A 26507-nucleotide genomic window follows, 5' to 3' on the forward strand; every position below is an offset into this window, starting at 1 on the left:
CATCCTGCTGCCCCCAGTTCCCCCAGCACCAGCCCCATTGCTGCTCCCCCGGGCACTGGGGGATGCCGTGGGGCTGGGGGTGTATGAGGGGGGTCCTGTCCTCCCTCAGCCTGGTTTCCCACAGCTGTGGCTTTGTACCGGGGCCCCCCTTGTTGCTCCCCGGGGCCGGGCAGAGTCACGCCTACCCCCCCCCCCCTCCACCCCCATCCTGCCCCCCAAGCGGAGAAAGTTAGTCAAATCTGCAGAAACCGCAGCGGGGGGAGGCAGCGACACTGTCACCGCTTTGATGTCACCCCTGCACGTCCCACAGGTGCTGCCATCACCCCGGGGACACGGTCCCACCACTGCTTTGCCATTAACTCGTGCGAGAAGGGGGGGATCATGCAAAAATATTTCCTTCCCCACCTCCATGCTGTGCCCGCGGTCCCTGGGACCGGCGGAGCTCGGAGAGACCGCGTGCGAGGCACACGGAGCTGCAGCCGCTGCCATCCAGCCCTGGCACGGGAGGCCGGGGGGTCTCTCCAGGGCTCCGGGGGCTGTGCCAGGGAGCGCGGGGGGAGCCAGGAAAGTTTCTCAGCAGCCGAGCTGATTCATGCCGGGCCTCCTGCGGTTTCCCCCTGCGCTCACCTCCCGGTGCTGTCACGCCAAGCACCCACACGCCAGCGCCCGGGGGTGAACCCACCCCGCTGTCACCCACCGGGAGCTGGAGGGGAGTCCCTGGGGCAGAGTGAGCTGCTGGGCACCCCTGCACCCACCTTGTACCCAGCCTTTATCATACATCCCACCCCCACTCTGCACCAGTCCCTGCACCCCCTTTGCACCCCAAATACCCCCCGAGCCCCTCTGAACACACCAAACACCCCTGTCACCCTGTTCTCTGCCCTCCCAACACCCCCTGCACCCCCTGTGCCGCCCCAGTGCCCGGGCAGAGGTGACACAGAGCCCCCCACCCATGGGACATTCCCAACCCACAGCAGCGCCTGGAGGAAGGAGGATGCAGCTCCCGGGGGTGACGGGCTGAGGTCCCCTGGGTGTCACACGCCCGTCAGTCAGAGGTACAGGTGCCCTGGGGAGCAGGAGGCAGGCAGGGGGCAGCTGCCAGCCCTTCCAGCTCTGTCACGGCCGCTGCACTCCCGGAGGAAGCTGCTCTGCGTTGCTCACCCGGCACTGGTTATAAATACCCTCCCCATTTTAATGCGGCGGCGGCGGGAGCTATTTCAGGCCGGGAACGGGAAGCGAAACCCTGCACGGGTCCCGGCCCTCTTGTCCCCATCCCTGGGACGGGCTGGGCTGTGCCCAGGGGCCGCAAGGGCTTATTTAAAGCCCAGGAGCCGCACGCCCGCCTTGACCTTCTGTGCGTTCCAGCGGAGCAGGCGGATGGCGCGCAGGCCGAAGCGCAGCACGGCGTCGTACTTGAACACCAGCTTGTAGAAGGCGTCGGTGATGAGGGCGCCGCTGGGGTCGGCGTGTTTGAGCGCGGCCATCGGCGTGTACGCCACGTTGGTCTGGTGCCGGAACGGCGGCCGCGCCGCCTCGATCACCCGCAGGGTGTGCTGCACGTGGGCACGGGACTGTCCTCCCCTTCTTGTCCCCACAGTCCCACCCCGGCCCACCACAGTTCCCATCCCACGCCTGTCCCCCACCCATCCCCCAGAACCACGTCTGCATCCCATCTCCATCTGCACCTCCATCCTCACTCACATTCCCATCCCCTCCTTTCCCATTCTCCTCCTATCCCCATTCTCCTCCTACCTCCATTCCCATCCCATCTCCATCTGCACCTCCATCCTCACTCACATTCCCATCCCCTCTCTTCCCATTCTCCTCCTATCCCCATTCCCATCCTATCCCCATTCCCATCCCATCTCCTTCTCATTCACTTCTTATCCCCATCCCTAAGCCTTACCCATCCTATCTCTAATCCATCCCACCTCACCCCATCACCATTCCTATCCCATCCCCAGCTCCTTCCCATCCTACCCCGTCTCCATCCTTTCTCATTCCCATTCCATTTCCTCCCATCTCCATCTTTACTTCCTTCCCATCTTATTCCCATCCACATTCCCGTCCCACCACCATTCCTATTCCCATTCCCAGCCAGGCTCAGCCCCATCAGGATGGAGCTGTCTGGGTGTGAGCTGCCCCGCTGCTGGCTGGGCATTGCCGTTCCTTGTTAGGGCTAATTAATTAACACCTCTGTCCAGCCCAGCCCAGCCCAGCAGGGCACCCCCAGCCCGCTGCGGCCCCCTGCCCGCCTGTCACCTCTGCGATGTCCTCGGGGGTCTGGCCCAGGCTGGTGAACACATCCCTGGAGTTCTTCAGGTAGACATTGGTGAAGATTTCGGCCGTCTCGGGGTCGGTCCGTGAGTAGTCGGCGCGTTCGGCTTCCTCGTACAACTTCATCTCGAATTCCGTCATCACCGGCCCCGGCTCCACCAGGCTGATCCTGCCCAGGGATGGGGCACTGGGCACTGGGCACTGGGCACCCCCAGACCCCGGCCCCAGTGGCAGCACGGCTGCCTGTCCCCGCACTCACGCCACGTTGAAGCGCAGCGCCTGCACCACCAGGCTCTCGCAGAAACCCTCCACCGCGAACTTGGAGGCTGAGTAGATGTCATTGAAAACGATGCCTGGATGGTTGGGGAGCTCCAGTCAGGGCTGGGCGGGGGCTGCTCCCCCCCAGGGCACCCCATTTTCCCCTACCCTGCAGGCCCATGATGCTGCTGATGACCACGATGTGGCCCCCGCGGCGCCGCTTCATGTCGGGCAGCACCTCCTTGACCAGGCGGACGAGGCCGAAGAAGTTGGTGTCCATGAGGCTCTGCATGGCCGCCAGGCTCTGGCACTCCAGGGGTCCCGCCATGCCCACCCCGGCATTGCTGACTGTGGGCGGGGGGCATCAGTGGGGGGTGCCCTGGGCGGGGGATCCCACACTCTGGGCATGTGTCCTGGGTGTGGAGGGTCCCTGGTGCAGGGTGACCCTGGCATGGAGAGTCACTCGTGTGTGGGGTCAGGGGGTCTCTTGTGCACGAGGGACCGCTGGCACAGAGGGTCCCCTGTGCTCGGAGGGTCCCCAGAATGGGATGCCCCGAGTTTGGAGGGTCCCTGGCACAGGGATGTGCCAGCACAGAGGGTCCCTGGCACAGGGGTGTCCCAGCACAGAGGGTCCCTGGCACAGGGGTGTCCCAGCACAGAGGGTCCCTGGCACAGGGGTGTCCCAGCACAGAGGGTCCCTGGCACAGGGATGTCCCAGCACAGAGGGTCCCTGGCACAGGGATGTCCCAGTACAGAGGGTCCCTGGCACAGGATGTCCCAGCACAGAGGGTCCCTGGTGCAGGGGGTCCATGGCACGGACAGTCCCTGGTACACGGGGTCAGGGTCATGAGGCAGCCCTGGCAAGGAGGGTGCCAGCGCTGGGAGCACAAACAGTCCCCACAAATGGCATGGGGACAATCTGGGCTGGACAGCCCCCAGCTCGGAGGGTCACAGCGGGACAGAATCTCGGTGCTCACCCAGGACATCGATGTGGCGCCCGGGGATGCTGTCGAGGCAGGCGCGGATGGAGCCTTCATCGCACACATCCAGCTGCTTGATCTCCAGCGTCCTGCCCAGCGCCGGCCCCGCCGCCGCCGCCAGCGCCCCGCTCCTGCCCGTGTCCCTCATGGTGGCGATCACTGCGGGCACCGGCGGCTCAGCCCCCGCGGGCTCTCCCCGCGGATTTGGGGGGTCCCTCCGCCCCGCTCACCTCGGAAGCGGCGCTGCTTGTCCCTGGCCAGCCGCACGGCCAGCGCCAGCCCGATGCCCGAGGAGCAGCCGGTGATCAGCACCGTCCTGGGAGCCATGGCACGGCCTGTCCCCCGCCCCAGCCCCCCGCCTTTATAGCAGCTGCCCCGGCCCCCCCAAATCCGGGCCCGTAATCCCCCCGGGATAATCCCCCCCTCCCGGGGATTTGCGGCGGCCGCGTGGCTGAGCCGCACGTGGTGCCCGGGCAGCACAGAGGGGCCTCTGTGTGGCACCCGGGGCACTGTGGGGACACTGCCAGGCGTGGGGACACTGCGGGAGATGGGGACACTGCCAGGCGTGGGGACACCGTGGGAGATGGGGACACTGCCAGGCGTGGGGACACCGTGGGAGATGGGGACACTGCCAGGCGTGGGGACACCGTGGGAGATGGGGACACTGCCAGGCATGGGGACACTGTGGGAGATGGGGACACTGTGGGAGATGGGGACACCGTGGGAGATGGGGACACTGCCAGGCGTGGGGACACCGTGGGAGATGGGGACACTGCCAGCCGTGGGGACACCGTGGGAGATGGGGACACTGCCAGGCATGGGGACACTGTGGGAGATGGGGACACTGTGGGAGATGGGGACACCGTGGGAGATGGGGACACTGCCAGGCGTGGGGGCACTGTGGGAGATGGGGACACTGCCAGCCGTGTGCCACCGGCACTGGGAGGGCTCTGGGGATGGGAAGGAACGAGGCAGGACTCTGCAAAAATAACCTTTATTATCACTGGTATAAAACATGTCCCAGTTTAACTGGCCTCGAGGAGATGTGGGGGACACGGTGATGGGCGCCCCCCTCACCCCCACACCCCGGGACCCCGCTCCTGGGGACCCCAAAACCCCCCTGGTGTGGGGCAAGGAGTGCCAGGCCCCTGCAGGGACACTCGGGGCTGGTGCTGCAGGGCAGAGGGGAGAAAGTGCTTGAGTGTGGGGGTCCTGGTGCTGGGCTGTGCCGAGCTGTGCCATGCTGGCAGTGCCAGGCCGTGCCAAATCATCCTGATGGCGCTGGGCTGTGCTGAGCTGTGCCATACTGGCAGTGCCAAGCCGTGCCATACCACCCAACTGTGCCAGACTGTGCCAAACTGTGCCAAACCATCCCACTGGTGCCAAGCTGTGCCAGCAGTGCCAGGCTGTGCTGAGCTGTGCCACGTCAGTGGTGCCCAGCTGTGCCAAACTACGTTGGTGGCGCTGGGCCATGCCAAGCTGTGCCGTATCAGCAGGACCAGGCTGTGCTGAGCTGTGCCACGTCAGTGGTGCCCAGCTGTGCCAATCTGTGCCGTATCAGCAGTGCCAGGCTGTGCTGAGCTGTGCCACGTCAGTGGTGCCCAGCTGTGCCAAGCTGGGCCGTATCAGCAGTGCCAGGCTGTGCCAAACAATCCCAGCAGTGCCAGGCTGTGCCAAGTTGCTCCATGCCGGTGGTGCTGGGCTGTCTCAAGCCGTGCTCGTCGGCAGAGAGACTGAGCCAAAGGATGCCAGCAGTGCCAGCCCGAGCCAAACCCTGCCATGCTGGTGGTGCCAGGCTGTGCCAAAGGCTCCGGTGGTGCCGTGCCAGGGCTCAGAGGGCCACGCAGGTGCAGTAGTGCCGCAGCTTGCAGGGCAGGATGCCGCGGTTGATCTGGTGGAACTCCACCAGCTGGATGAGGTCGGCGAAGCGCGTCTGCCCGTCGTCCATGGTGAAGTAGAGCCGACCCTCCTCCTCGCTCTGCCGGGGGCTGCAGGTCAGGACCCCCGTCCCCAGCCCCCCCCGGCCCCCCCAGCCCCACGCTGGCACTCACGGGCAGGATGAGGTAGTGCTTGATGCGCTGCAGGTGGCACAGGGACAGCACGAAGCCCTTGGGGTTCCGCTGGCTCTCCCGCACCAGGAACACCCTGCGAGGCCCAGTGGTGTCACTGCCGTCCCCAGGTCCCCTCTGCCCTCCCAGTGTCACCCATGGGGTCCCACAAACCTCCTAGGAAAGACCTGGGAGTAGCCCGGTACCCCCTGGCATCTCTGGGAATCTGTGTCCCCCAAACCCCGCAACATCCTGGGAGTCACAACCCCCCCGGGATCACCCCCCTCACCCCCAGATGTGTCCTGGATCCCCCCAGGAGGTGCAGGACCCTGTAACCCCCGTGCAGGACCCTGTAACCCCCGTGCTCCTGAACCTCCCTGGAGTCCCCAGGAGCCCCAGGGACCCTGGCCCCCCACCCCAGGGTGCCGTACCCATCCACCAAGCCCTGACGGCCCATGAGCTGCTGGGTGTCCTCCCGGGAGATGCGCCCGTGGAACCAGGGCTGGGTGCGGTGGATGGCTGCGAGGAGAGGGGTGGGGTGTCAGATTTGGGGAGGGGGGCACCCCCTGCCCAGGCAGGGCCCCTCCCTGGGCACTGAGCCCACGTCTCACCGGCGCTGAGCGGGGAGCTGTGGCAGGCTGCGGGCAGGCTGTACCGGTGCGTCGTCTTCTTCTGGGCACACAGAGAAAGGAGGGCACCTTAGGGTGGCCTCAGGGGGACTCCCCCTCGCTGCCCAGCACCCCGACTCACCCTCCAGGCCTGCGCCTCCTCCAGGGCCACGCTCAGCACCTCACTGGGGTTCTCGATCACCCGGCCCGTGCACCCTGAGAAGTCCATGGCCACCAGCGCGTTGTCCGAGACGCTTCGCTGGGGGGGACAGGGGGGTCACCCGAGGGTCCCCACGGGCCGGGGGCTGCGGGGGCAGGGAGGGGACACTCACCAGGGGCGTGGGGCCGATCCAGGGGGGTTGGCTCAGTCGTGCCTGCGCTTGCTGGTAGTTGCGGTAGAGCTGCATCCCGTACTGGGGGAACAGCTCCGTCAGCTGTGGGGGCTGTGCTGTGGGGTAGGGGACACCCAGGGACACCCAGGGACACCCAGGGACCTCCACAGCCACCCAGGGACACCCAGGGACCTCCACAGCCACCCTCCAGCATCCCCCCAGAGCCCCTCCACATTGCCACCCTCGTATCTCTCCAGCCCCTTCCCAGCATCCCTCCAGTGTCCCCCAATCGTCCCCCCATCATCCTTCCACCACTGTCACCTTAAGCCCTTTTCTGACCCAGAGATGGGGCCACTGAGAGGTGTTTTAAAAGCTTTTATTCCATTTTCAGTCTCATGTGAAGGGTGAGACAGTACAGATGTTATAATTCACGCCATCACAATCAGAAGCCAATTATTTCCTAATTACCATACATTATAAGTGTTCCTTGGCCTCTCAGCTTCTGCCACCCTGTGCTGTAAATGCCCTAAAGCCAACCCTCTAAAATTACCCCCTGTGGGCCCTACTACAATGCATCTTTCACAGTTCTATTTCTCCAAAGTATCTTGTCTTATTTGCAAGGCCACCTTTTGAAACTTGCTTTCCAGTTTTCTTTTTCTCTCAACAACATCTGTCCTACTCCAGGGCATTTCCGAGCCAGCATTCCTTATTTCAAGGTTTGCAGGGGGATGCACAGCGTGTCAGCATCACCCTCCAGAACGCCCCCGTTATCCCTCCCAATTCCCTCCAGTGTCCCCCTGCCACCCCCCCAGTGTCCCCCCGGCGTGGGGCTCACCTTGAAGAGGCGAAACGCGGCCACCCAGCAGCTGCGGCTCTGCTCGTCCTCACTGCACAGCAGCTTCAGGCCCTTGGCCCCGCTCCGCACCTTGTGGGGCTGCGGGAGAGGCCGGAGCCGTCACGGGGCAGCCCCGGGTGGCTCTGAGGGGACACAGAGCCCTCGGCAAGGGGGAGGCGCAGGGAGTGACCCCGCCACGGGCAGGGACGTCCCCACCTTGATGCAGAAGCCGAACTCGGTGGGCGTCCCGTAGAGCTTCTTGCCCTGCGTCACGTAGTAGATGTTGGACTCGGTGAGGTCGGCGAAGTACTGGAGGTGCCGGGGGTCCTGGGGGGTGGTGGGGGGTGTCAGGGTTGGCCCCGCTGCACCCCCTCTTTCCCCAGAACCCCCTGCCCTCACCTTGGAGGTGCCCTTGGTGGAGTAGTAGAGCCCCGAGCGGCGCAGGGAGAAGTGGAAACGCTTCCAGACCTTGCGGCCGGCCTCCCGCAGGTGCAGGAAGCCCTGGACCTCAGGGCAGCTCCCGGAGTTGAGGAAATTCTGGGGGGGACACGAGGGCTGAGGGGCACGGCGGGGTCCCCGGGGCACGGCGGGGTCCCCGGGGCACGGCCGGGCGCGGTGCCCATACCTGGATGAGCTCGGAGTGCGCCATGCTCTTGTTGGCCTCCAGGCAGCTGGACACCATCACCTCGGGGAACAGCAGCTGCTGGGGGACCGAGGCTCAGCGGGGACCCTTGGGTGCTCAGGGTCCCCAAGGGGGGCTGGCAGAGGGCGCCCACCTACCGCGTTGCTCTTGAAGAGCTCGTACTTGGCGAAGTTCTTGCGGAACACGAAGCGGCTGTCGGCACCCGGGGCCCAGGAGCTCTGCACCTCCACCACCGACTCGTGGTCCTCCAGGCAGCGCTCTGGGGGGGGACAGGGGGGTCAGGAGGGTTTGGGGGTCCCACGGGCAGTGCCCCTGCTGTGCCCCCACGGCCGCTCACCCAGGGCCAGGTGCTGGTGCAGCTCCACCAGGGCCCAGCTGTGGTCGTGCAGCGCCCGTGTCCTGCGCACCAGCGTCTCGCAGAGCTGCCGCGCCGTCGTGCCCGCCGAGGCCTCCAGCGAGCGGCACACGCCGTCCTCGCCGAACACCTTCACCACCTGGGCACAGGGGACAGTGGACAGGGGGTGTCAGGGCCGCCCCTGGCACGAGGGGACACCGCTGAACCACAGAACACCCACCCCACCTCCTGCTGCCCAGCTGGTGTGGGAGGGGATTCCTGTCACAGGGGTGGGATCCCCCCGGGTGGAATCCCCACCTCTGTCGCAGGGGTGGGATCCCCCCTTCCCGAGCTCTGACTCATTTCGGAGCTGGTTCCTTCCCCAGGGTTCAGGTCCCTCTTTCCAACCCCTCGGCCCCTGCCTCAGGAGGGTGGGATCTCTGTAGAGGGGCTGAGACCCCTTCCCAGACCCTCCATGGGAGGACGTTCCTGTCCCAGAGCTGAGACCCTCCCCTCTCCCCAACCCCCTGACTCCTGCTTGTGCCCTCGTGGGGGGATCCCTGCCCCAAGAACCCCCTCCCCAGCCCTTGCAGGGTGTCCCTGTCCCAGACCTCAGCCCCCCATCCCTTCCCAGCCCCTGACTCACATGGGGGTCCCTCGAGGGGGGGTCCCTGCCCCAAGAACCCCCTCCCCAGCCCGTGCAGGGTGTCCCTGTCCCAAACCTCAGCCCCTGACTCACATGGGGGGTGCCCTCATGGGGGGGTCCCTGCCCCAAGGACCCCCTCCCCAGCCCGTGCAGGGTGTCCCTGTCCCAAACCTCAGCCCCTGACTCACATGGGGGGTGCCCTCGCGGGGGGGTCCCTGCCCCAGGGCCGGGCTGCTCAGGATGGGTGAGTTGGAGGGGCTGCAGAGCTCGGGGAAGGGGTTGGGGATGCTGGGCAGCGACGACGCTCGTGGCTCCTCCTGTGGCGGCTGCCGGCTGTGGGCACAGGGGGGATGAGCTCCACACCCCCTGTGACCCCCCTGAGCACCCCCTTACCCTCCCCAGCCCCCCCAGCCTCACACCCACCTGCTGCCGTGGATGAAGAGGGGCTGTGAGCGCCGGACCTCGGGCGGCCCCTCGCCCCCATCCCGCTCACCAGGACCCCCATCCTGCTCGGGGGGCTCCCAGAGGCTGCTCTGCTGAGCCCCCCCCTCCATGGCATTATCTGTGGGGGGAGAGAGGGGGTCTGGCTCCCTGTGTCCGTCCTCGTTCCCTCGGGGGGGTCACGGCTACATTTGGGGGGCCATGGCCAGGTGAGGACACCACACAGGTGAGTACACCACACAGGCTCCCACCCTGGCACCCACTCGGGGGTGTTTCCCTGGTGCCCAGACAAGCCCTGGGGGTCTGGCTGAGCTGCCAAGGGTGTCCCCATCCCCCCAGCGCTGTCCGGGGTGAGCACAGCCCGTTATGAGACCCCCCAAAAATCCCCCACATCCCAAGTGGGACCCACGCAAAGCTCCGGGAGCACCGGGCGATGCTGGGCTGAGCTTTGCCAGGCCGAGCTCTGCCAGGCCGAGCCGTGCCGGCGCCGAGGAGAGAAGGAAGCCGAGCGTGGGCTCAGCCCAAACACCTCCTCGGGTCCGGCCAAACCAGTTCTGGCAGCCGCTCCCAGCTCCACCTCACCGCCCTGGCATCCGGGCCCGGGCGGCCGCGCCGGCAGCCGGGGGCGAGGGAGCCGCCGTGGGAACCCCCCGAGCTTGGCACGGCCTCCCCGGTCCCCACCCACGCCCCGGTGCCGCCGCCCACGCGGTGCCACCGTGCGGAGCCACCGGACACCGGCCCGGCTCCGGTAGGGCTCCGGGGGTGGCACACGGAACACACACACGTGGCATCCACGGTGGCATCCACGGTGGCAGCCGGCGGTCCCGGGACACCGGGCAGAGGCGCGTTAATCATTCGCCCGCTGCCCGGCCCCGTGCCCGCCTCCCGCCGCCGCTCGGGGCCAAGTCCACGGCTGGGCAGGGCTGATGTTGTCCCCGTCCTGTGCCTGTCCCAGCCATGTCCCTGTCCCCGTCCTGTTCTTGTAGTGTCCCCGTCCCCATCCCTGCAGTGTCCCTGTCCCCATCCCTGTCATGTCCCTGCAGTGCCCCTGTCCCCGTCCTGTCCCTGTCCCAGTCATATCCCTGTCCCCATCCTGTCCTTGTAGTGTCCCTGTCCCCATCCCAGCCACGTCCCCGTCCCCATCCCTGTCCCTGTCCCAGCCATGTCCCTGTCCCCATCCCTGTCCTTGTCCCAGCCCTGTCCCTGTCCCAGCCATGTCCCTGTCCCCATCCCTGCCCCGTCACTGTCCCTGTCCCCATCCCTGTCCCAGCCATGTCCCTGTCCCCATCCCTGCCCTGTCCCCATCCCTGCCCTGTCCCTGCCCTGTCCCTGTCCCCATCCCTGTCCCAGCCATGTCCCTGTCCCCATCCCTGCCCTGTCCCTGTCCCTGTCCCCATCCTGCATCCCCTCTGCCCCATCTCCTCTCCCTGCCCCGCCTGTGCCAGCCCTGTCCCCACTCCCTGGGCAGCCCCCGGGGTGATGTGGGGACACGGGGACAGCCAGGGGTCCGGCAGGGTGACACACAGCAGGGGACACAGAGGGGAGGTGACAGACAGGGCCCTGGGGCTGGGACACGGCCCTGCCACCAACCCTCGTGGCCTCAGGTCACCCCGGGGTGAGCCTGTCCTGGTGGCCGTGGCAGGGTGGGGACACCCGGGGTGGGGACACTCAGGGTGGGGACACTCAGGGGACAAACAGGGCTCTGGGTGAGGGGACAGGGACCACCAGGGTTATGGGGTGGGGGCTTGGAGGGGGTCAGGAGCACCGGGATGGGCCCCAGGGCCAGCAGGGCCACCAGATGAAGGGTGCAGGGCTGAGGGACGGGATGGCAGAGCCACCAGCGTGAGGGGATGGCATTGCAGGGTCACCGGGACAGGGGACCACCGGATTAAGGAGCAGGACCCCGCTGTGAGTGGGGGCACAGGGCACCCATGGGCGCAGAGGAGGCGCGGCGGGATGGGTGAGGAGGAGGAGGAAGAGCCGGAGGAAGGCGGGAAGGGGCGCAGGGAAGCGAAGGAAAGCTCCGGGCTGGTTCCCGGCAGGATGGAACGACCCCCCGGGATGAGCAGCGAACCCCCCCCGGCTCCAGGAGCCCCCGGGCCGGTCCCGCTCGTACCTGCAGCTCCCGCCGCGTCCCGCAGCTCCCGGCGGACCGGGGATTCCTGTTCTCCCCGCCCTTATCTACCTGCGCCTGCCCCCGCCCCCGCTGACATCACCGCGCCCCGGGCGGCCCCGGCCCCCCACCCACACCCACAGCGACCCCCCGAACCCCCAGCGGCCCCCCGTGGGGTGTCCAGCCCGGCCCCGGGGGGCTGCACCCCCCAAACGCACCTCCTGCCACCCCCCGAGGTGGTGATGGGGAGTTGCCCACAATGCACCGGGGTGACCCCTGGGGCAGTGTGGGGGGGACACGGTCCCATGGGATGTTCTGGGGGGTGCGGATCCCACAGACCCCCAGGTGAGGCTCCCCAAACCCCTGGTGCCCCCAAAGCGGGGCTGGAAGGTCCCCATGGCAGGAGGGGGATGTCCCCATTGTCCCCTAAGGGACCCCTGCAGTGGGACCATGGGGTGGGGGGGGTCATGGGGGTCTCCACAGTTCAGGGACCCTTCCAGGAGGATTGGGGGCAGTATTTGGGATATGGGAACGCAGTGGGATGTGGGGTCACTTAGGGGCTCTGCGTGTTGCCTGTGGGTGTCCCCTGTGGGTGTCCCCTGTGGGTGTCCCCTGTGGGGTGTCCCCTGTGGGTGTCCCTTGTGGGTGTCCCTTGTGGGTATCCCCTGTGGGGTGTCCCCACACGGGGTCTGGGAGTCCCCACTGGGGTCTAGGGCTGCCATGGGGGTCACAGAGTCCCTAGAGGTGTCCCCACGGAGGGGTTCAGGGGGTCACTGCAGGTGACACAGGGTGAGTTTGGGTCACTTTAGGTCAGTAGAGGTGACTGAGGGTCAGTGTGTGTCTCACGGGGGTCGCTGAGGGTCACTCTGGGTCCTCCCGGGGGTCACTGAGGGTCACTCTGGGTCACTGAGGGTCACTCTGGGTCCTCCCGGGGGTCCCTGAGGGTCACTCTGGGTCCTCCCGGGGGTCACTGAGGGTCACTCTGTGTCCCCCGGGGGTCACTCTGGTCACTGAGGGTCCCTGAGGGTCACTCTGTGTCCCCCGGGGGTCCCTGAGGGTCCCTGAGGGTCACTCTGGGTCCTCCGGCGCTCCCGGAGCAGACGAGACGAGCGGGGCAGAGCGGCCGGAAGCGCCGCGTCACGTGACCAAACCCGGAAGCGGCGGCGCGGCGGCACCGGGGCCATGAGCGGCGGGACCGGGGACGGGACCGGGACCGGGAACGGGGCCGGGAACGGGGCCGAGCGGCGGGTCCGCATCGTGGTGGAGTACTGGTGAGCGCCGCGGCCGCGGGGGGCCCGGGGGCGCATGGACCGAGGGGATCCCGGGGTGGGAGCCCCCCGGGGTGGGGCCCACAGCGGTACCGGGAGCACAAACGGGGGGAATTGGGGTGAGCCGTGCGGCGGGTTCAGGCGCGGAGGGGACTGCGGAGAGAAGGGAGAGGCTGAGGAGAGGATAGAGGGGCTGGGGGGCTGAGGAGGGGGTTGTGGAGGATTTGGGGGGCTGAGGAAAGGGTTATGGAGGATTTGGGGGGCTGAGGAAGGGGTTGTGGAGGATTTGGTGGGCTGAGGAAGGGGTTGTGTCCTCAGACCGCTCCCCCCTCCCCAGCGAGCCCTGCGGCTTCGAGGCCACGTACCAGGAGCTGGCGAGCGCCGTGCGGGACGAGTACCCCGACATCGAGATCGAGTCACGCCTGGGGGGCACCGGTGAGACCCCACAGCAGCCTCGGCCTCGGGGGGCACACCCCGGGCCCCCCCAGTGCCGTGCTGGGGGTCTGGGGTGGGTTAAACCCTCCTGCTTGCTCCCCCTCAGCAGGTTTGGGGTCTGCAAAACGATGCTGGCGGGGTGGGGATGTTTTTGGGGGCACAGAGCTCAGGGTTGGGCTTTGTGTGTGCCCTCAGGTGCCTTTGAGATCGAGATCAACGGGCAGCTGGTCTTCTCCAAGCTGGAGAACGGCGGCTTTCCCTACGAGAAGGACGTGAGTGCCCCCGGGGGCCCGGGCTCAGCCAGGCTGGGCTTTGGGGAGGGGGTTTGCTTTGCAGGGAGCCCCTCCTGTGGTGGCATCTGCCCACATTTTGTCACCCTCTGGAGCTGTTCCCCCTCCTCTGCAGGGGTAGAGGGGACAGAGGGGAGCCCCTCGCCGTGGCTGGGATGTGTCCCTGTCCCCGTGTCCCCATCCCCCATGTCCCCATCCCCGTGTGACCCCATCCCCGTGTCCCCGTCCCCCATGTCCCCATCCCGTGTCCCCATCCCCGTGTGACCCCATCCCCGTGTCCCCGTCCCCCATGTCCCCATCCCCGTGTCCCCATCCCCGTGTCCCCATCCCCGTGTCCCCATCCCCGTGTCCCCATCCCCGTGTCCCCATCCCCGCGTCCCCATCCCGTGTCCCCATCCCGTGTCCCCATCCCCGTGTGACCCCATCCCCGCGTCCCCATCCCCGTGTCCCCATCCCCGCGTCCCCATCCCGTGTCCCCATCCCCGTGTCCCCATCCCCGTGTCCCCATCCCCGCGTCCCCATCCCCGTGTCCCCATCCCGTGTCCCCATCCCCGTGTGACCCCATCCCCGTGTCCCCTCCATGTGTCCCCATCCCCGTGTCCCCATCCCCGTGTCCCATCCCCGTGTCCCCATCCCCGTGTGACCCTGCCCTGCTGTGTCTCCCCAGCTGATCGAGGCCATCCGCCGTGCCCGCAATGGGGAGCCCCTGGAGAAAATCACCAACAGCCGCCCCCCCTGCGTCATCCTGTAGCCCCCCGAGCACAGCGGGGTCCCCCCAGGCTGCCCCTCGCCCCCTCCCTTAAATCCCTGCGTGCCCAGGGGGCTCAGGAGCCTCCTGGGGTGGCACTGGGAAGGGCAGAGCTGTGGCACGGGTGGCACTGGGGTCGTTCTGTCCCCTGCCCCACCTGCTGTGGGGTGTAGCCGTGGTTTGGGGGGTCTCCAAGCTGCCTTTGCCTTCCTCCCTGAGGGGGCACGGGGTTGGCATCTCCCCTCCCTCATGCCCTGGGAATGGGGGGTCTGCCATGGACGGAGCAGCTGCCAGCAGGGGAATTCCAAAGGGAATCCATCCGCTGGCTGTGAATTCCCTGGAATTTGTTAATGATTAGAGTCCCTCTGGCACTGTTTAATCCCAGGCAGGGCGGCCATGGGGGAAGCCCAGGTGTGTTCACACCCCCCTGCTCATTCCCAGGCTCATTCCCAGGCTCATTCCCAGGCTCATTCCCAGGCTCATTCCCAGCCCTGCTTCCTGCCTGGAATGAGCCTGCCCTTGGCCTCGGGCTGTGGGGGGTCCCCTATTTATTCTATACTGTGTATAATGGGCGGAATAAAGGCTGGAGAATGTGGCTCCTCTGCTCTCCCTCGGGAATGGGGGCTGGGACAGGAATTTTGTCCTTCAGAGTGGTGGGGAGGGTGACAGAGGGGAGAGGAAGGGAAGGGGGGAAAAATGGGGAGAGGGAAAAGGGGAAAAGGAAGGGAAAGGGGGAGAAGAAAAAAGGGGAAAAGGGAATGGAGAAGGGAAAAAGGGAAGGGGGAAGGGGAAAAGGAAACAGAAAAAGGAATGGGAAGGAGGGGAAAGGGGAAAGGAAATGGGGAAAGGAAAAGGGGAAAAAAGGAGAAAGGAAAAAGGGGAAAGGGAAGGGAAAAAGGAAGGAAAAGGGGGAAAGGGAAGGGAAAAAGGAAGGAAAAGGGGGAAAGGGAAGGGAAAAAGGAAGGAAAAGGGGGAAAGGGAAGGGAAAAAGAGGAAAAAAGGAAGAGAAATGGGGAAGGGAAGGAAAAAGGAAAAGTGGGAAAGGGAAGGGAAAAAGAGGAAAAAAGGAGGGAAAAGGGAAGGCAAAAAGGGGAAAAAAGAAGGGAAAAGGGAAAAAGAGAGGGAAAAGGGGGAAAAAAGAAGGAAAAGGGAAGGGGTGTGACATGTTGGTCCTTCGGAGACAGAGCTGAATCCGACGGAGAAGAGGAAACCAAAGAGACCACGAGAGTAGAAAAAACAACCAATGTACAATTATCAAATATACATCCCGGTGCTTCCGAAGAATCCCGGAGCAGCCGGGACTGCTCTCAGTCCAGCTGCCCTCAGTGCAAGTCCACGTGTCCCAGGCACTGGGACAGCCCTGGAGTGGGGGGCATGGCAGAGGCTCTGTCCTTCTCCAGGCCGTGCTGGCTCCGAGCTCCCTGGGCTGCTCCGGGCACCACCCACAGCTTGTGGGTGCCCCGAGGGTGACCCCTATGTCCCCACTCTGCTGCCCCACAGCGTCCTGGGCTCTCCCAGCCCTGCGTGAGCGGTGCCACCCTCGGGCACAGGGGGTGGACCCCCAGCCCTGCGGCCGTGGCTCGTCCCTCCCTGAGCTGCCTTGGTGAAGTTGGGGGTGTCTCTTACACGGCCGTGGTGTCGGGGCCGGCCAGGCCGAGGTACTCGGGGTTCTCGGCCGTGGGCGTCGTGCCGGGGCCACCCTCGGGGCCACCAGCCTTGGCAGGGTCCTGGTTCCAGTAGTAGGGGTTGTCGAAGGCCTGGCTGAAGGGGCCAGGGGCCGGGGCGCTGTGGGGTGCCAGGTACTCGGGGTTCTCCACAGCGTGGCCGAAGGGCCCTGGGAAGGAGTTCTTGGGGTCCTTGATGAGCCCGTTCTTCCCCTGGTGCCCCTTGGGCTTGTCCGGCGGGGACGGGGGGGCGCGGGGCGGGCGTTCCCCAGCCTGGTTCACGTACTCTGCGGGGTGAGTGACACGTTAGGGACAGGCAGACGCCCCCCACCACCTCCCCAAGGGTCCAGCCGTGCCCTCCCTACCTGGCATGGTGCTGTGGGGGGCTGGGACGGTGAAGCACTCGGGGTCCTCTCCGTCCTTGGCCGTCAGCCCGGTGGGATCCTCGCTGTAGCGGGGCAGGGTGCCGGGCTCCCGCCCCGGGGGGCTCTGCAGGGCCACCTTGTCCCCATCTGGCACCTCTGGGACTGGGCCCTCTGGCCCCTCCGCCAGGCCCTGGGCGGGGAAGGAGAAGGCGGCCAAGCCCTCGCCCTCTTCCACCTTGGCTGGAGACTCCGCCGTGCTCTGAGTGTGGGAGAGGACACGGAGTCGGGCACTTGAGCCCACCCCGAGGACCATCCCGGCGCTTCGCCCCTCACGGGTGGAAGGACTGGGAGCTCCCTCCCGGCCCTCCCCACGTACCCACATGGAGGAGATGCGGCTGCGGTAGGTGGTGGTGGAGGTGTCGGTGCTGAAGAAGCCGTGGTGAGGCACCAGGTACTCCTCGGCGTCCACCAGGTCGTCCATGTCCTCCTCATCCAGCAGCGCTCGGTAGAAGGTGCTGTCCATGGAGCCGGGCAGCCCCACCAGGTCGTTCTGGGGGGGTCACACCGGTCAGTGCTCGCCCCAGGGCACCGGCGAGGGGACGGGACCCCGGGGATCTGCGTACCTGGATGACCACGAAGCGCTGGGGGTCGCGGGCCATGCGGGAGAACTCGGTGACCAGCTCCCGGAACTTGGGCCGGCACTCGGAGTCGATCATCCAGCCTGCAGCAGAGCCGGGTGCCGTCAGGGCCGGGAGCAGGGTGACACCCCGCCCTGTCCCCTCCCTGTCCCCGGGCTGCCTCCCCGTACATTTCACCATGATCATGTAGACGTCGATGGTGCAGATGGGCGGCTGCGGCAGCCGCTCGCCCTTCTCCAGCAGGTCGGGGATCTCCCGGGCAGGGATCCCGTCGTACGGCTTCGCCCCAAACGTCATCAGCTCCCACACGGTGACACCTGGAGGGAGGGGACGGCTGTGGGGGTGAGCAGCGCGCTGGGACCCCCCAGGACCCCGGGGTGGGGACACCCTGACGCACCGTAACTCCAGACGTCGCTCTGGTGCGTGAAGCGCCGGCGCAGGATGGACTCCAGCGCCATCCACTTGATGGGGACCTGGGACAGGGCGGAGGGAGAGGTGAGCAGGACTGGGGGGTGGCTGTCACCGAGGGGAGCATCGCTGCCCCGAGTCCCCAAGCCCCACCTTGCCACCATCAGCGTGGTACTCGGTCTCGTCGATGTCGAGCAGCCGCGCCAGCCCGAAGTCGGTGATCTTGACGTGGTTTGGGCTCTTGACGAGGACGTTGCGAGCGGCCAAGTCCCGGTGCACCAGTCTCACCTCCTCCAGGTAACTCATCCCCTGGAGGTGGCACATGTCCAGCTGTCCCTGGTCTCCCCCAGGACCCCCCCAGAGCTGCCCAGGTCCCCTGTCCTACCTTGGCGATCTGCACACACCAGTTGAGCAGGTCCTGGGAGCCGATGTGGTCCTTGTTCTCCCGCACGTAGTCCAGGAGGCAGCCGTAGGGCATCAGCTGCGTCACCAGCTGCACCGTGGAGGTCAGGCAGATGCCCAGCAGCCGGGACACGTAGGGGCTGCCCACCCCTGCCATCACATAGGCCTCCTGTGGGCAGCAGGGGGGTCAGGGTGGGCAGGGGTCATTGCCAGCCCCGTTCCCCTGCAGCGCCGTGGCCACACTCACGTCCAGGATCTCCTTGTTGGCTTTGGGCGATGTGTTCTCCCGCAAGACTTTGATGGCCACTGGGATCTTCACGCTCTCCCCATCGGGGATCCAGATGCCCTGAGGTGGGGACAAGCAGGTGAGGGGATGCAGAGCAGCGAGGGTCACGTCCCGCCGTGCTGTCCCCATTCCTCACCTTATAGACGGTGCCAAAAGCGCCAGAACCCAAAACTTTCACTTTCTTGAGCTCCGTCTCCTTGAGGATCCTCATCTGGGCTTGGTTGGGGAGGGCCCCGCTGGGCGTCAGCGGCTCCACCAGCTGTGGGGCACGAAGGGGTGAGGGGAGCCAGGCTCCTGATGCCCCCCAGGCGCTGAGGGTGCACTCCTGCCCCCCGGGAGATGCCCACCTCGGTCTCCTGCAGCAGCCGCCGCATGGTGTGCTTGCGCTCCTGCTGCCGCCGGCGCTTGACGCAGATGACGGTGATGAGGAGCAGGACGATGACCAGCAGAGCCCCCACCACGCCGGCGATGATGGACGTCACCTGGCTGCGTGCCAAGAGCCCATCAGCGTGGGGGGACCCCCGGCACCCAGAGCGGCGGTGGCACAGCACGGCCACGCTCCTACCTTGGCTTCTGGTCCACGGGGCATCCGTCCTCGTCGCGGATCGTGCACCTGCGGACACAGGGTGCAGCCCCCTGCTGTCAGCAGCCCCCTGCAGCTGCCAGCACCCCCTCCTTGGCTAGGGACCCCCAACTCACGAGTGGGTGCAGTTGGTGGGGCAGAGCTGGCACACGCCGAATTCGTCCGGGTATTTCCAGACGGGCACGAAGGAGGCGTCGGCCTTGACGCCGCTGGGGCAGCGCCGCACGCACTGCTGGGCATCCTTGTAGTGGGCACAGGCCACGCACTGGTCTGGATCCTGCAGGAACCGGGGCGGGTTGAGAGTGTCTGGGGGCACCCCCACCCCGCCCCGTGCGTGTCCCTGGCCTCACCGATCCGAAGCAGGTCTCGGTGCCGTTCTGGGGCTGGCACTCGGGGTGGCACGGCAGGCACCGCGTCCCGTTGGCGTGTTCCCGCACGGCTCTGCGGGGCAAAGGCGCGGGGATGGAGTCCCAGCCCCACCCTGCAGTGCGTGGGGACTCTGTTTGGTGCTCCCGAGGCTCTCCACTCACCCATCCAGGAGGTTGCAGGAGGCCACGCACTCCTGGCCGCGCAGGAACCGCTCGCAGGCCACGCACTGGGTGGGGCCGGGGCCCCAGCAGTGCCCCTGGGCACAGAGGTGGAAGCAAACCAGCCCCTCGCTCTCTGCAAGGGGGGCACCATCAGCACCAGGGCTTTGTCAGCAATAGGGGGGGGTCCAACATCCCCCTCCACCCCCATGGGCTCCTCTTACCGCACTGCTCGGGGGGCTTGTTGTGGGTCTGGAAGAGGCGCTGGCGGGGGTTGCGGAAGATGCTGTGCCAGGGCACCTTCTGGAGGAAGCAGAGCTGGGGGTTGTGGTGCACCAGCACCATCCCGCTGCTGATCTCCTGCAGGGCCCGGAGCCCCAGCGCCTGCACCGCCAGGTCCCGCAGCGTCAGCGAGTAGGCGCCACTGCCGAGACACCCACGGGTGAGACACGCGTGTCCCCGTGTCCCTCTGTGTCCTTCCCGTGCCCCTCTGCACCCCGTGTGAACCCCCTTCGTGTCCCCCTGCATCCCCCTGGGTCCCACCCACATCTCCCCTGCAACCCCTGCATCCCACCCATCCCACCCTCGTGTCCCCCCATGTCCCCACAGCTCCCCGTGTGTTCCCCCTGCACCCCCGCCACGTCTCTCTGCGTCCCCCTATGCCTCAACATTTCCCCACATCCCCTCTGCATCCCCGTGTCACTCCATATCCCCGTGTCCCCTCCTGTGTCCCCCCACGTCCCCGTCCCTGCTCACTTGTGCAGCACCCGGCCCCGGATCACCCGCAGGTTTTGGAAAACCCCCAGGTCCTTCATGTCGGGTGGCCAGGCCGCGATGTAGAGGAAGCCTGGGGGGAGCTGAGTGTCACCACCTCACGTCCCCCCCAAACCCGGAGCCCTCGAGCCCCCCCAGCTCCCCCAGCTCTCACCCGTCAGCTCCTCCAGGCTCTCGAAGATCCGCAGCAGTTTGGGGTCCAGGGGTGGGGTGTTGGTGCTGGGGTCCCTGCCGGGGGCGGGAGGGAGGTTGGGGGGGTCCCGCCGGGGGTCCCGGTGGGCTCAGGGAGGGGAATCAGGAACTCACCCAGCGAAGGTCTCGGGCAGGAAGGCCAGGCTCCCAAAAATCTTGGTGCAGCCGGAGAAGTGCTGGATGTTGGAGGCGTTCACAGCACGGACGCCCTTCAGGAAATCCACTCCCAGCCCGTAGCACACTGAGGGGGCATGGCAGGGCTGGGGTGCTCTGCCAGGACCCCCAAGCACCCCAAAACACTGCCCCACAAGCCATGGAGATACTTCCACAGGGCATAGTAGCACCCCCACACAGCCTTGGAGTCCCCAGAGCTGCACTGAGGATTGGTCATGCACATCCCTGGGGACCCCAGAGCCCCCCAATGCTTGGGAAAGCTGCTTACCCACATCCTTGGGATCCCCAGAGTACCCCCAGCCCCCAGGGTTCACCCACACCCCTGGGGACCTGCCCAGATACTGGGGGGCCGCTCACCCACAACCTTGGCAACTCCATGAGCCCCCCAGGACATCGAGGAGCTGCTCATCCCCAATCCTGCAGCGTCCAGAGCCCCCCTCCAGCCCCTGGGGGCTGCTCACCCACATCCTCAGGCACTCAGAGCCCCTCCAGACCCCCGGGTTGAGTTTCTCACCCTCCGGGCAGGGTTTGCTGCACTTCTCACACTTCTGCACGTTGTTGACCGTGACCTCCTGGCTGTTCTGGGGGCACACGAGGGTGCAGGACCCCACCTCCGTGGCGAGGTAGTTGTCTGGAGGGGGCAGGAGGGGGGTCAGGGCCACGCCGGCCACCCCTGCACCCCCCCAGGGTGTCACTCACAGGGACACTGGCTGACACAGCTGGCACCAAAGGTGTAGCGCCCGTCAGGGTTGGGCATCGACTCGAAGGTGTCCGAGTTGTAGACGACGAGCGGGGGGCAGTGCAGCTCGCAGATCCCGCTCCGGTTGAAGTTCAGGCAGGCCTGGGGAGGGGGTACACACCGTGTGAGCGCCCTGTTGCCCCCCAGGACCCCCGGTGCCCCCGTCCCGCGCGCACCAGGCAGTCGGAGTGCTTGGGGCCGGTGCAGCCGGCGGCGCACTGCTCGTGGCAGCAGTCCGTGGGCTTGGTGCCCTTGCAGCGTGGGCAGCCGTGGCAGATGCTGTTGGTCACTGCAGGGACACAGAGGGACACGAACCCCCGTGGATTCCCCCCACCCCAGGCAGTGGGGGAGTCCCCAGGATGAGGGGTTGGAGGGTAAGGGGGTTTCCGGGGTAAAAATTTGGGTGGTGGGAATTCAGGGGCCAAGTGGGGGCAGTGGGACAGGAATCTGGGGGGCAAGGTGGGGGGTCGCAGGGATGGGGTTTGGGGTGTAAGCACAGTCCTCAGGACAGGGATTTGGGATGTAAGGGGAGGCTCCCAGAGCAGGGACTTTAGAAGAACTCTGGAGCCAGGATTTGGGTGCCATGCAGGGCTCAGTGGAATGAGGATTTGGGGGTTAAATAGGTCAGGGGGCAAGATTTAGGTGGCAAATAGGGGTCAGTGGGACAGAGATTTTGGGAAGGTCCAGAGAGTCTCTGGGAATGGGACTTAGGTGGCAAGTAGGGCTCAGCAGGGCAACAATTTGTGAGTGCAAGCAGAAGGTCCAGGGAGTCTCTGGGACGGAAATTTGGGTGCCAAGCGGGGATCAGTGGAGCAGGGGCATACAGAGGGAAGGAAAGATGTTCCCAGGGGCTTTGGGGGTCCCTGGGGGGGTGGGTCAGAGCCTCTGTGGGCCCCACACTCACACGTCTGGCAGTCCTGTTTGCCCTCGCCCCAGCAGTGCCCCTCGGCACAGAGCGCCCGGCAGTCGGGACCTGCACAGGGGGAGGTGTGAGCAGGGGGTGCCAGGGGGGCTGGAACCCCCGGAGCCCCCCTTGGTACCACAACCCCCCTGGGGCACTCACAGCTGCGGCTGCGGGTGCTCTCCACCTGGATCTCGGCACGGAACTCGTTGTGCCGGTGCAAGATGTCGCTCCAGAGGATGGTCTCCTGGAAACACAGCTCGGGGTTCCTCTCGATACGCACCCCTCCCTTCAGGATCTCTGAGTGAGGGGGGGACAGGTGGGGGGGGGTCAGCATGGAGAAGTCCTGCAGCCCCGCGGGGACTCCTCGGGAGGGACCTGCCACTCCATGGGAGCACCCTTGGGTGGGATCCTCCATGGGGACACCCACACCCGAACAGGGACCCCAAGGGACCTCCCACCCCAGAGCGGAGCTGGCAGCTCCCAGCTGCAGGAGCAGCAACCCACGTACCCGAGCGACCCAGACAGGGCTTTCCCACCTGTGAGGTGCCTCATGCCGAGCTGGCGCAGCCCCGGTGTCCCGGTGGGGCCGGCGTTGGCCACCACAGCCAGGGCGTAGCGGTCCTGGAAGAGCTGCGTGCCGCGGATGATGCGCAGGCCCTGCAGCTCCAGCCCGCTCACTTGGTTCTCCGCGATCAGCACGTAGCCCTGCACCTCCTTGATGTCCTGCCATGGGGGGACACGGGTGAGGGGCCGGGGGGACTCTCGGCCTTCCCTCCCCTCGGGGCGTTTCCCGCTGCGCACCTTGAGGAAGGAGGTGTCGGCGTCGGCGGGCAGGTAGGTGAGCTCCAGGTTGCCCTGGACTACCTGGCAACCCTGGTAGAGGTGCCGCAGGGTCTCGTAGTGGCTCTCGGGGCTGGAGGGACGCAGCAGCTTCATGTCGGTGCCGGTGCAGACTGTGGGGACAGCGAGGACTCAGCGGGTCCCCAACCCCTCTCACTCCCCCGCGGGACGCGGAGCTCCGGCCCCCGCAGGAAACGCCGCGGGTGCGGCGGCCGCCGTTTATCTCCGGGGCTGCTCCCAACAGCTTCCGATGGGTTTCCTGGATCGTGGCTCCCCCGGCTCCCACCCCGGCACACGCGGCACAGCTGCTCCCGCTCTGGCACCGGGCCCCGCTCGAGGGACAACGGGCACCGGCGGCGGGGGCCGGGCACTGCACAGGGGGCTGGGTCGGGACCCCCAGACCGCGGGGCCGGAGCGGGGGCCGCGGGCAGGAATGCGCTGCCCACGCCGCCGGGGCGGCCGCGCCGAGACAAGACCCGATTGTTGAGCGGTGACGGCGGCGGGGCCCCATTGTCGGGGGGCTGCCGGCAGGACGAGCATCCCCGCGGCACCCAGGCGGGGCGGGGGGCGCGGGAGGCCGGCCTGGGTGCCAAGCCCCGGGCGAGTGAGTCACGGGCGCGGGTGGCACAGGGCCCCGGCCGCCCGCTCCCGGCTGGAACCGCCTTTTCAGGTCGGGCGTGTTTGGGGAGCAGCGGTGACGCAGGGCTGGCGGGCACGGCCCAGCCCCGGCGCGCCCGCGGCCCCCCGGCACCCCAACACCTCACCGGGGAGAGCCCCCCACGCCAGAGCCCGGCCCCGACCCTGCTGCCACCACGGTGTCACTGCCAGAGCCACCAGCCCCGAGGCGCCGCCGTCCCAGCGCGGGCAGGGGGGGCACACGGGGGTCAGGCGCGGCTCGGTGCGCCGGTTCCCGGCTGCTCCGAGGCTGAGTGACAGCCCCCGGTGCTGGGCAGCTGCGGGCGCGGCCCCGTGTCCGGGCGACCCGGCTGGAACTCTCCTCCCCCGCCTGCTCCGAGGCCTTTGAGCCAGGGAAAAAACGGCCAGGAAAGAGGAAGCCCCCCGAATTTGGGGTTCGGCTCTCTCCCACCCGAGCGGCCGTGCAGCGGGGGGACCCCGGCAGGGAACGTGCCTTGGGCCAAAGCTCAAGGTCCGTGCCCACACCTGCAGTGCCGGGCACGGCGTGCCGGGGCTTCCCCGGGGCAAAGGGCAGGTGGGACAAGTGCGCGGCAGCGCCGGGTCCTGGGGGGATCCCGGCTCCGTGCCCCACGGTTTGGCCTTGGCTGCTCGCCCCGGGCACGGATCCATCCCGCCCGGTCCGGTAAAGCCCGGCCGCCACGTGCCCCCGGGGCTGCCGGGCACCGACCCGGCCCCGGGGACACACCGCGGTGTCCCGAACCAGCAGCTCGCCCCACACGGACCCTCCAAGCAGCGTGAGCTGTGGGGTGCCGGGACTGGAGGCCACCCGGTGTGTCCCCACGTCCCTGTCCCACCACCTCACACTGCTTCAGTCCCACCGGGCATTCACTTTCCTCCCTGTTGGGGGGCAGCAGGGTCCGACTTTTGGGGCTGTCGGTGCCCTCTGTGGGGCCAGCAGCCCCCTCCCCGAGGCCCGGGGGCTGTGGGGCCGGGCTCCCCGCTCCCCCCGGGGCTGGGCTGGGTGCGGCACGCCGAGAATGTGGATGGGAGCGACGGGGACGCACCCACCGAGCCACCCACCCACCCACCCAGCCAGCCAGCCGCTCCGTGGGGCACCGCGCCTGCCCCGCACCCCGGAGCCTCCCCATGCCCACGGGAAGGGAACCCCACAAGTTGGGGACCCCCGTTCTCGCCCTGGGACCGGTCCCCGCTCCGAGCTCTACCGGAGCCCCGAAATCCCTCCCGGGAATCGTCCCGCTCGGGGGAACCGGGGCGCAGCGGGCCGGGCCTCCCGCCTGGCCCCAGCGCCTCCCAGTACACACCAGTTCGGCCCCCAGTCCCGGCGGCCACTCGCGGCGCGGGGACACCGGGGTCGCGCTGCCCGCGGCGGGGAGAACCGGGGGCACCGAGGGAACAGCGGGAGGGGACCGGGGAAGGACCGGGGGAAGGCGGTCCCGTCGCTTCCCACGGTGCAGCTCCCCGGGCACACCGGACCCCGCGGTCCGGTGCCCCCGACCCGCTCTCAGAGCTGCCCCGTCCCACCCCCGGTGCCTCCCTCGTTCCCAACTCGAGGCCCCCACGGTCCCCTCCCGGTTTTCCACTCGGTCCCACCCCCGATGTCCCCCCCGGTGCCCTCTCGGTCACGCCCCCCGTGTCCCCCCCTCCCTTTCCCGGTTCCCCCCCCGGTCCCGGTCGGTCCCGTGCAAAACTTTGCGCCAAGTCGCTGCGCGGGGACGCTCCCGCGGCCCGGAGTTGCCCCGATTGCCGGTGTCCCCGGTGTCCCCGGAGCTCCCCGGTGGGACCCACCTTCAGCGGCGGCGGGGGGGCAGAGGGCGGCCAGCAGCAGCAGCAGCGGCCCGGTGCCGGGGCAGCCGCCGGCCGCGGTCATGGTGCTCAGCGCGGGCCGCGGCCCATGGCCCCGCCGCCGCTCCGGGAAAGTTTGCGGAGCCGGAGCCGCCGCCTCCCGCCGCTCCCGGGCTCCGCCTCGCGATCCCGATCCCGGTCCCGGCCCCGGGCGAGGGCGCGCCGCGCGCTCCCGCCGCCCCCGCGCGCTCCCGCCGGCCCGGACCAGGACAGACCCCCCCCCTCCCCCGGTCCAACCTCCCGGAGCACCGGGAACCTCCCGCCGCGGACCCCCCTTCCCTCCTCCCGTTCTCCGTAGCACCGGGAATCACCGCCGTCCATCCCCCGGGACCACCGCGAATCCCCCGATTCCCCTTCCCACCCCCGGGACCACCGGGAACGCCCCGTTCCCCCTTCCCATCCCCGGGACCACCGGGAACGCCCCGTTCCCCCTTCCCATCCCTGGGACAACCGGGAACCCCCCGTTCCCCCTTCCCACCCCCGGGAACCCCCCGTTCCCCCTCCTATCCCCGGGACCACCGGGAACCCCCCGCTCCAAGCTCCCCCTGGCTCCCACTCCACTTTCCACCCGCTCGGAGCACCGGGAACGCGTCACCGCGACCCCTCCGGTCCATCCCCCCCTGCGCTTCCCATCCCGGAGTTCCCGTTCCCATCCCCTGGCGGGCACCGGGGACTCCCCAGCCCGGAGCGCTCCAGTCCCGGGGTCCTGCCGCGATCCCGGGGGTCGCCTGAACGGGGGGGAGGACACGGCCTCCATCCTTGTCCCCTTCCCTGCCTCCCTGGCGCGGTGACTGTCACCCGTGCTGGGGACAGAAATGTCACTGATGGGTTTGGGGGGTCAGTCCCAGGGGGTTGGGGACTGTCCTGGGTGGTGGGGACAGTCCAGCAGCACCTGACGGGTCCCAAATGAGGTGACAAGAGCTGGCAGCTGTCCCCCTTCACCTGTTCCACCTTCACCTGCTGCCCTGGGCACACAGAGGGAACTGGGACCTGGGGACCCCCACTCATGGGGACCCCCACACATGGGGATCCACACTCATGGGGACCCACACTCATGGGGACCCACACTCATGGGGACCAACACTCATGGAGACCCCCACACATGGAGACCCCCACTCATGGAGACCCCCACTCATGGGGACCAACACTCATGGAGACCCCCACTCATGGGGACCCCCACTCATGGGGACCCACACTCATGGGGACCCCCACTCATGGAGACCCCCACACTCATGGGGACCCACACTCATGGGGAC

The 26507-nt window shown here is 67.6% G+C and overlaps 4 protein-coding genes across 9 annotated transcripts; 1 reads left to right on the forward strand and 3 right to left on the reverse strand.

Moving 5' to 3' along the window:
• Positions 1-1168: 1168 nt before the first annotated feature.
• Positions 1169-3943, reverse strand: LOC100222686 (retinol dehydrogenase 8). Its single transcript, XM_030256435.4, has 6 exons — positions 3746-3943; positions 3513-3674; positions 2704-2883; positions 2537-2630; positions 2263-2446; positions 1169-1553 (listed from the first exon to the last, which is right to left on the reverse strand). The coding sequence occupies exons 1-6, from the start codon at positions 3840-3842 to the stop codon at positions 1314-1316; spliced, it is 957 nt and encodes a 318-aa protein (XP_030112295.4). The 5' UTR covers positions 3843-3943; the 3' UTR covers positions 1169-1313.
• Positions 3944-4493: 550 nt separating this feature from the next.
• GRB7 (growth factor receptor bound protein 7) lies at positions 4494-11607 on the reverse strand. 5 transcript variants are annotated; one of them, XM_041721536.2, is made up of 15 exons: positions 11519-11607; positions 9385-9523; positions 9150-9294; positions 8319-8475; positions 8119-8240; positions 7964-8038; positions 7738-7875; positions 7555-7665; positions 7339-7437; positions 6504-6584; positions 6314-6430; positions 6175-6235; positions 5995-6082; positions 5567-5660; positions 4494-5493 (listed from the first exon to the last, which is right to left on the reverse strand). In XM_041721536.2, the coding sequence occupies exons 2-15, from the start codon at positions 9513-9515 to the stop codon at positions 5347-5349; spliced, it is 1566 nt and encodes a 521-aa protein (XP_041577470.1). In that variant the 5' UTR covers positions 9516-9523; positions 11519-11607; the 3' UTR covers positions 4494-5346. The 5 variants fall into 5 exon arrangements, with proteins under 5 accessions (XP_041577470.1, XP_072775237.1, XP_041577469.1 ...); XM_072919136.1 differs by having other exon boundaries at positions 7738-7893; XM_041721535.2 differs by having other exon boundaries at positions 7964-8041.
• Positions 11608-12680: 1073 nt separating this feature from the next.
• Positions 12681-14851, forward strand: MIEN1 (migration and invasion enhancer 1). The gene is given in 4 exon segments (NM_001245280.1): positions 12681-12786; positions 13121-13218; positions 13414-13490; positions 14176-14851. Coding segments are annotated over 4 exon segments (348 nt in total). The 5' UTR covers positions 12681-12697; the 3' UTR covers positions 14260-14851.
• A 633-nt stretch (positions 14852-15484) lies between these two features.
• On the reverse strand, positions 15485-25400 carry ERBB2 (erb-b2 receptor tyrosine kinase 2). 2 transcript variants are annotated; one of them, XM_041721526.2, is made up of 27 exons: positions 25195-25399; positions 22714-22865; positions 22449-22635; positions 22072-22209; positions 21913-21981; positions 21185-21297; positions 20969-21110; positions 20784-20900; positions 20210-20336; positions 20058-20131; positions 19886-19976; positions 19354-19553; positions 19133-19265; positions 18953-19043; positions 18719-18879; positions 18585-18632; positions 18367-18505; positions 18156-18278; positions 17981-18079; positions 17717-17902; positions 17485-17640; positions 17321-17396; positions 17094-17240; positions 16909-17006; positions 16662-16835; positions 16286-16544; positions 15485-16207 (listed from the first exon to the last, which is right to left on the reverse strand). In XM_041721526.2, the coding sequence occupies exons 1-27, from the start codon at positions 25274-25276 to the stop codon at positions 15879-15881; spliced, it is 3711 nt and encodes a 1236-aa protein (XP_041577460.2). In that variant the 5' UTR covers positions 25277-25399; the 3' UTR covers positions 15485-15878. The 2 variants fall into 2 exon arrangements, with proteins under 2 accessions (XP_041577460.2, XP_072775216.1); XM_072919115.1 differs by having other exon boundaries at positions 21913-22209; positions 25195-25400.
• Between the last annotated feature and the right edge of the window lie 1107 nt (positions 25401-26507).

This window comes from Taeniopygia guttata, chromosome 27 (genome assembly GCF_048771995.1).
Source record: "Taeniopygia guttata chromosome 27, bTaeGut7.mat, whole genome shotgun sequence".
Classification (NCBI taxonomy): Eukaryota; Metazoa; Chordata; class Aves; order Passeriformes; family Estrildidae; genus Taeniopygia; species Taeniopygia guttata.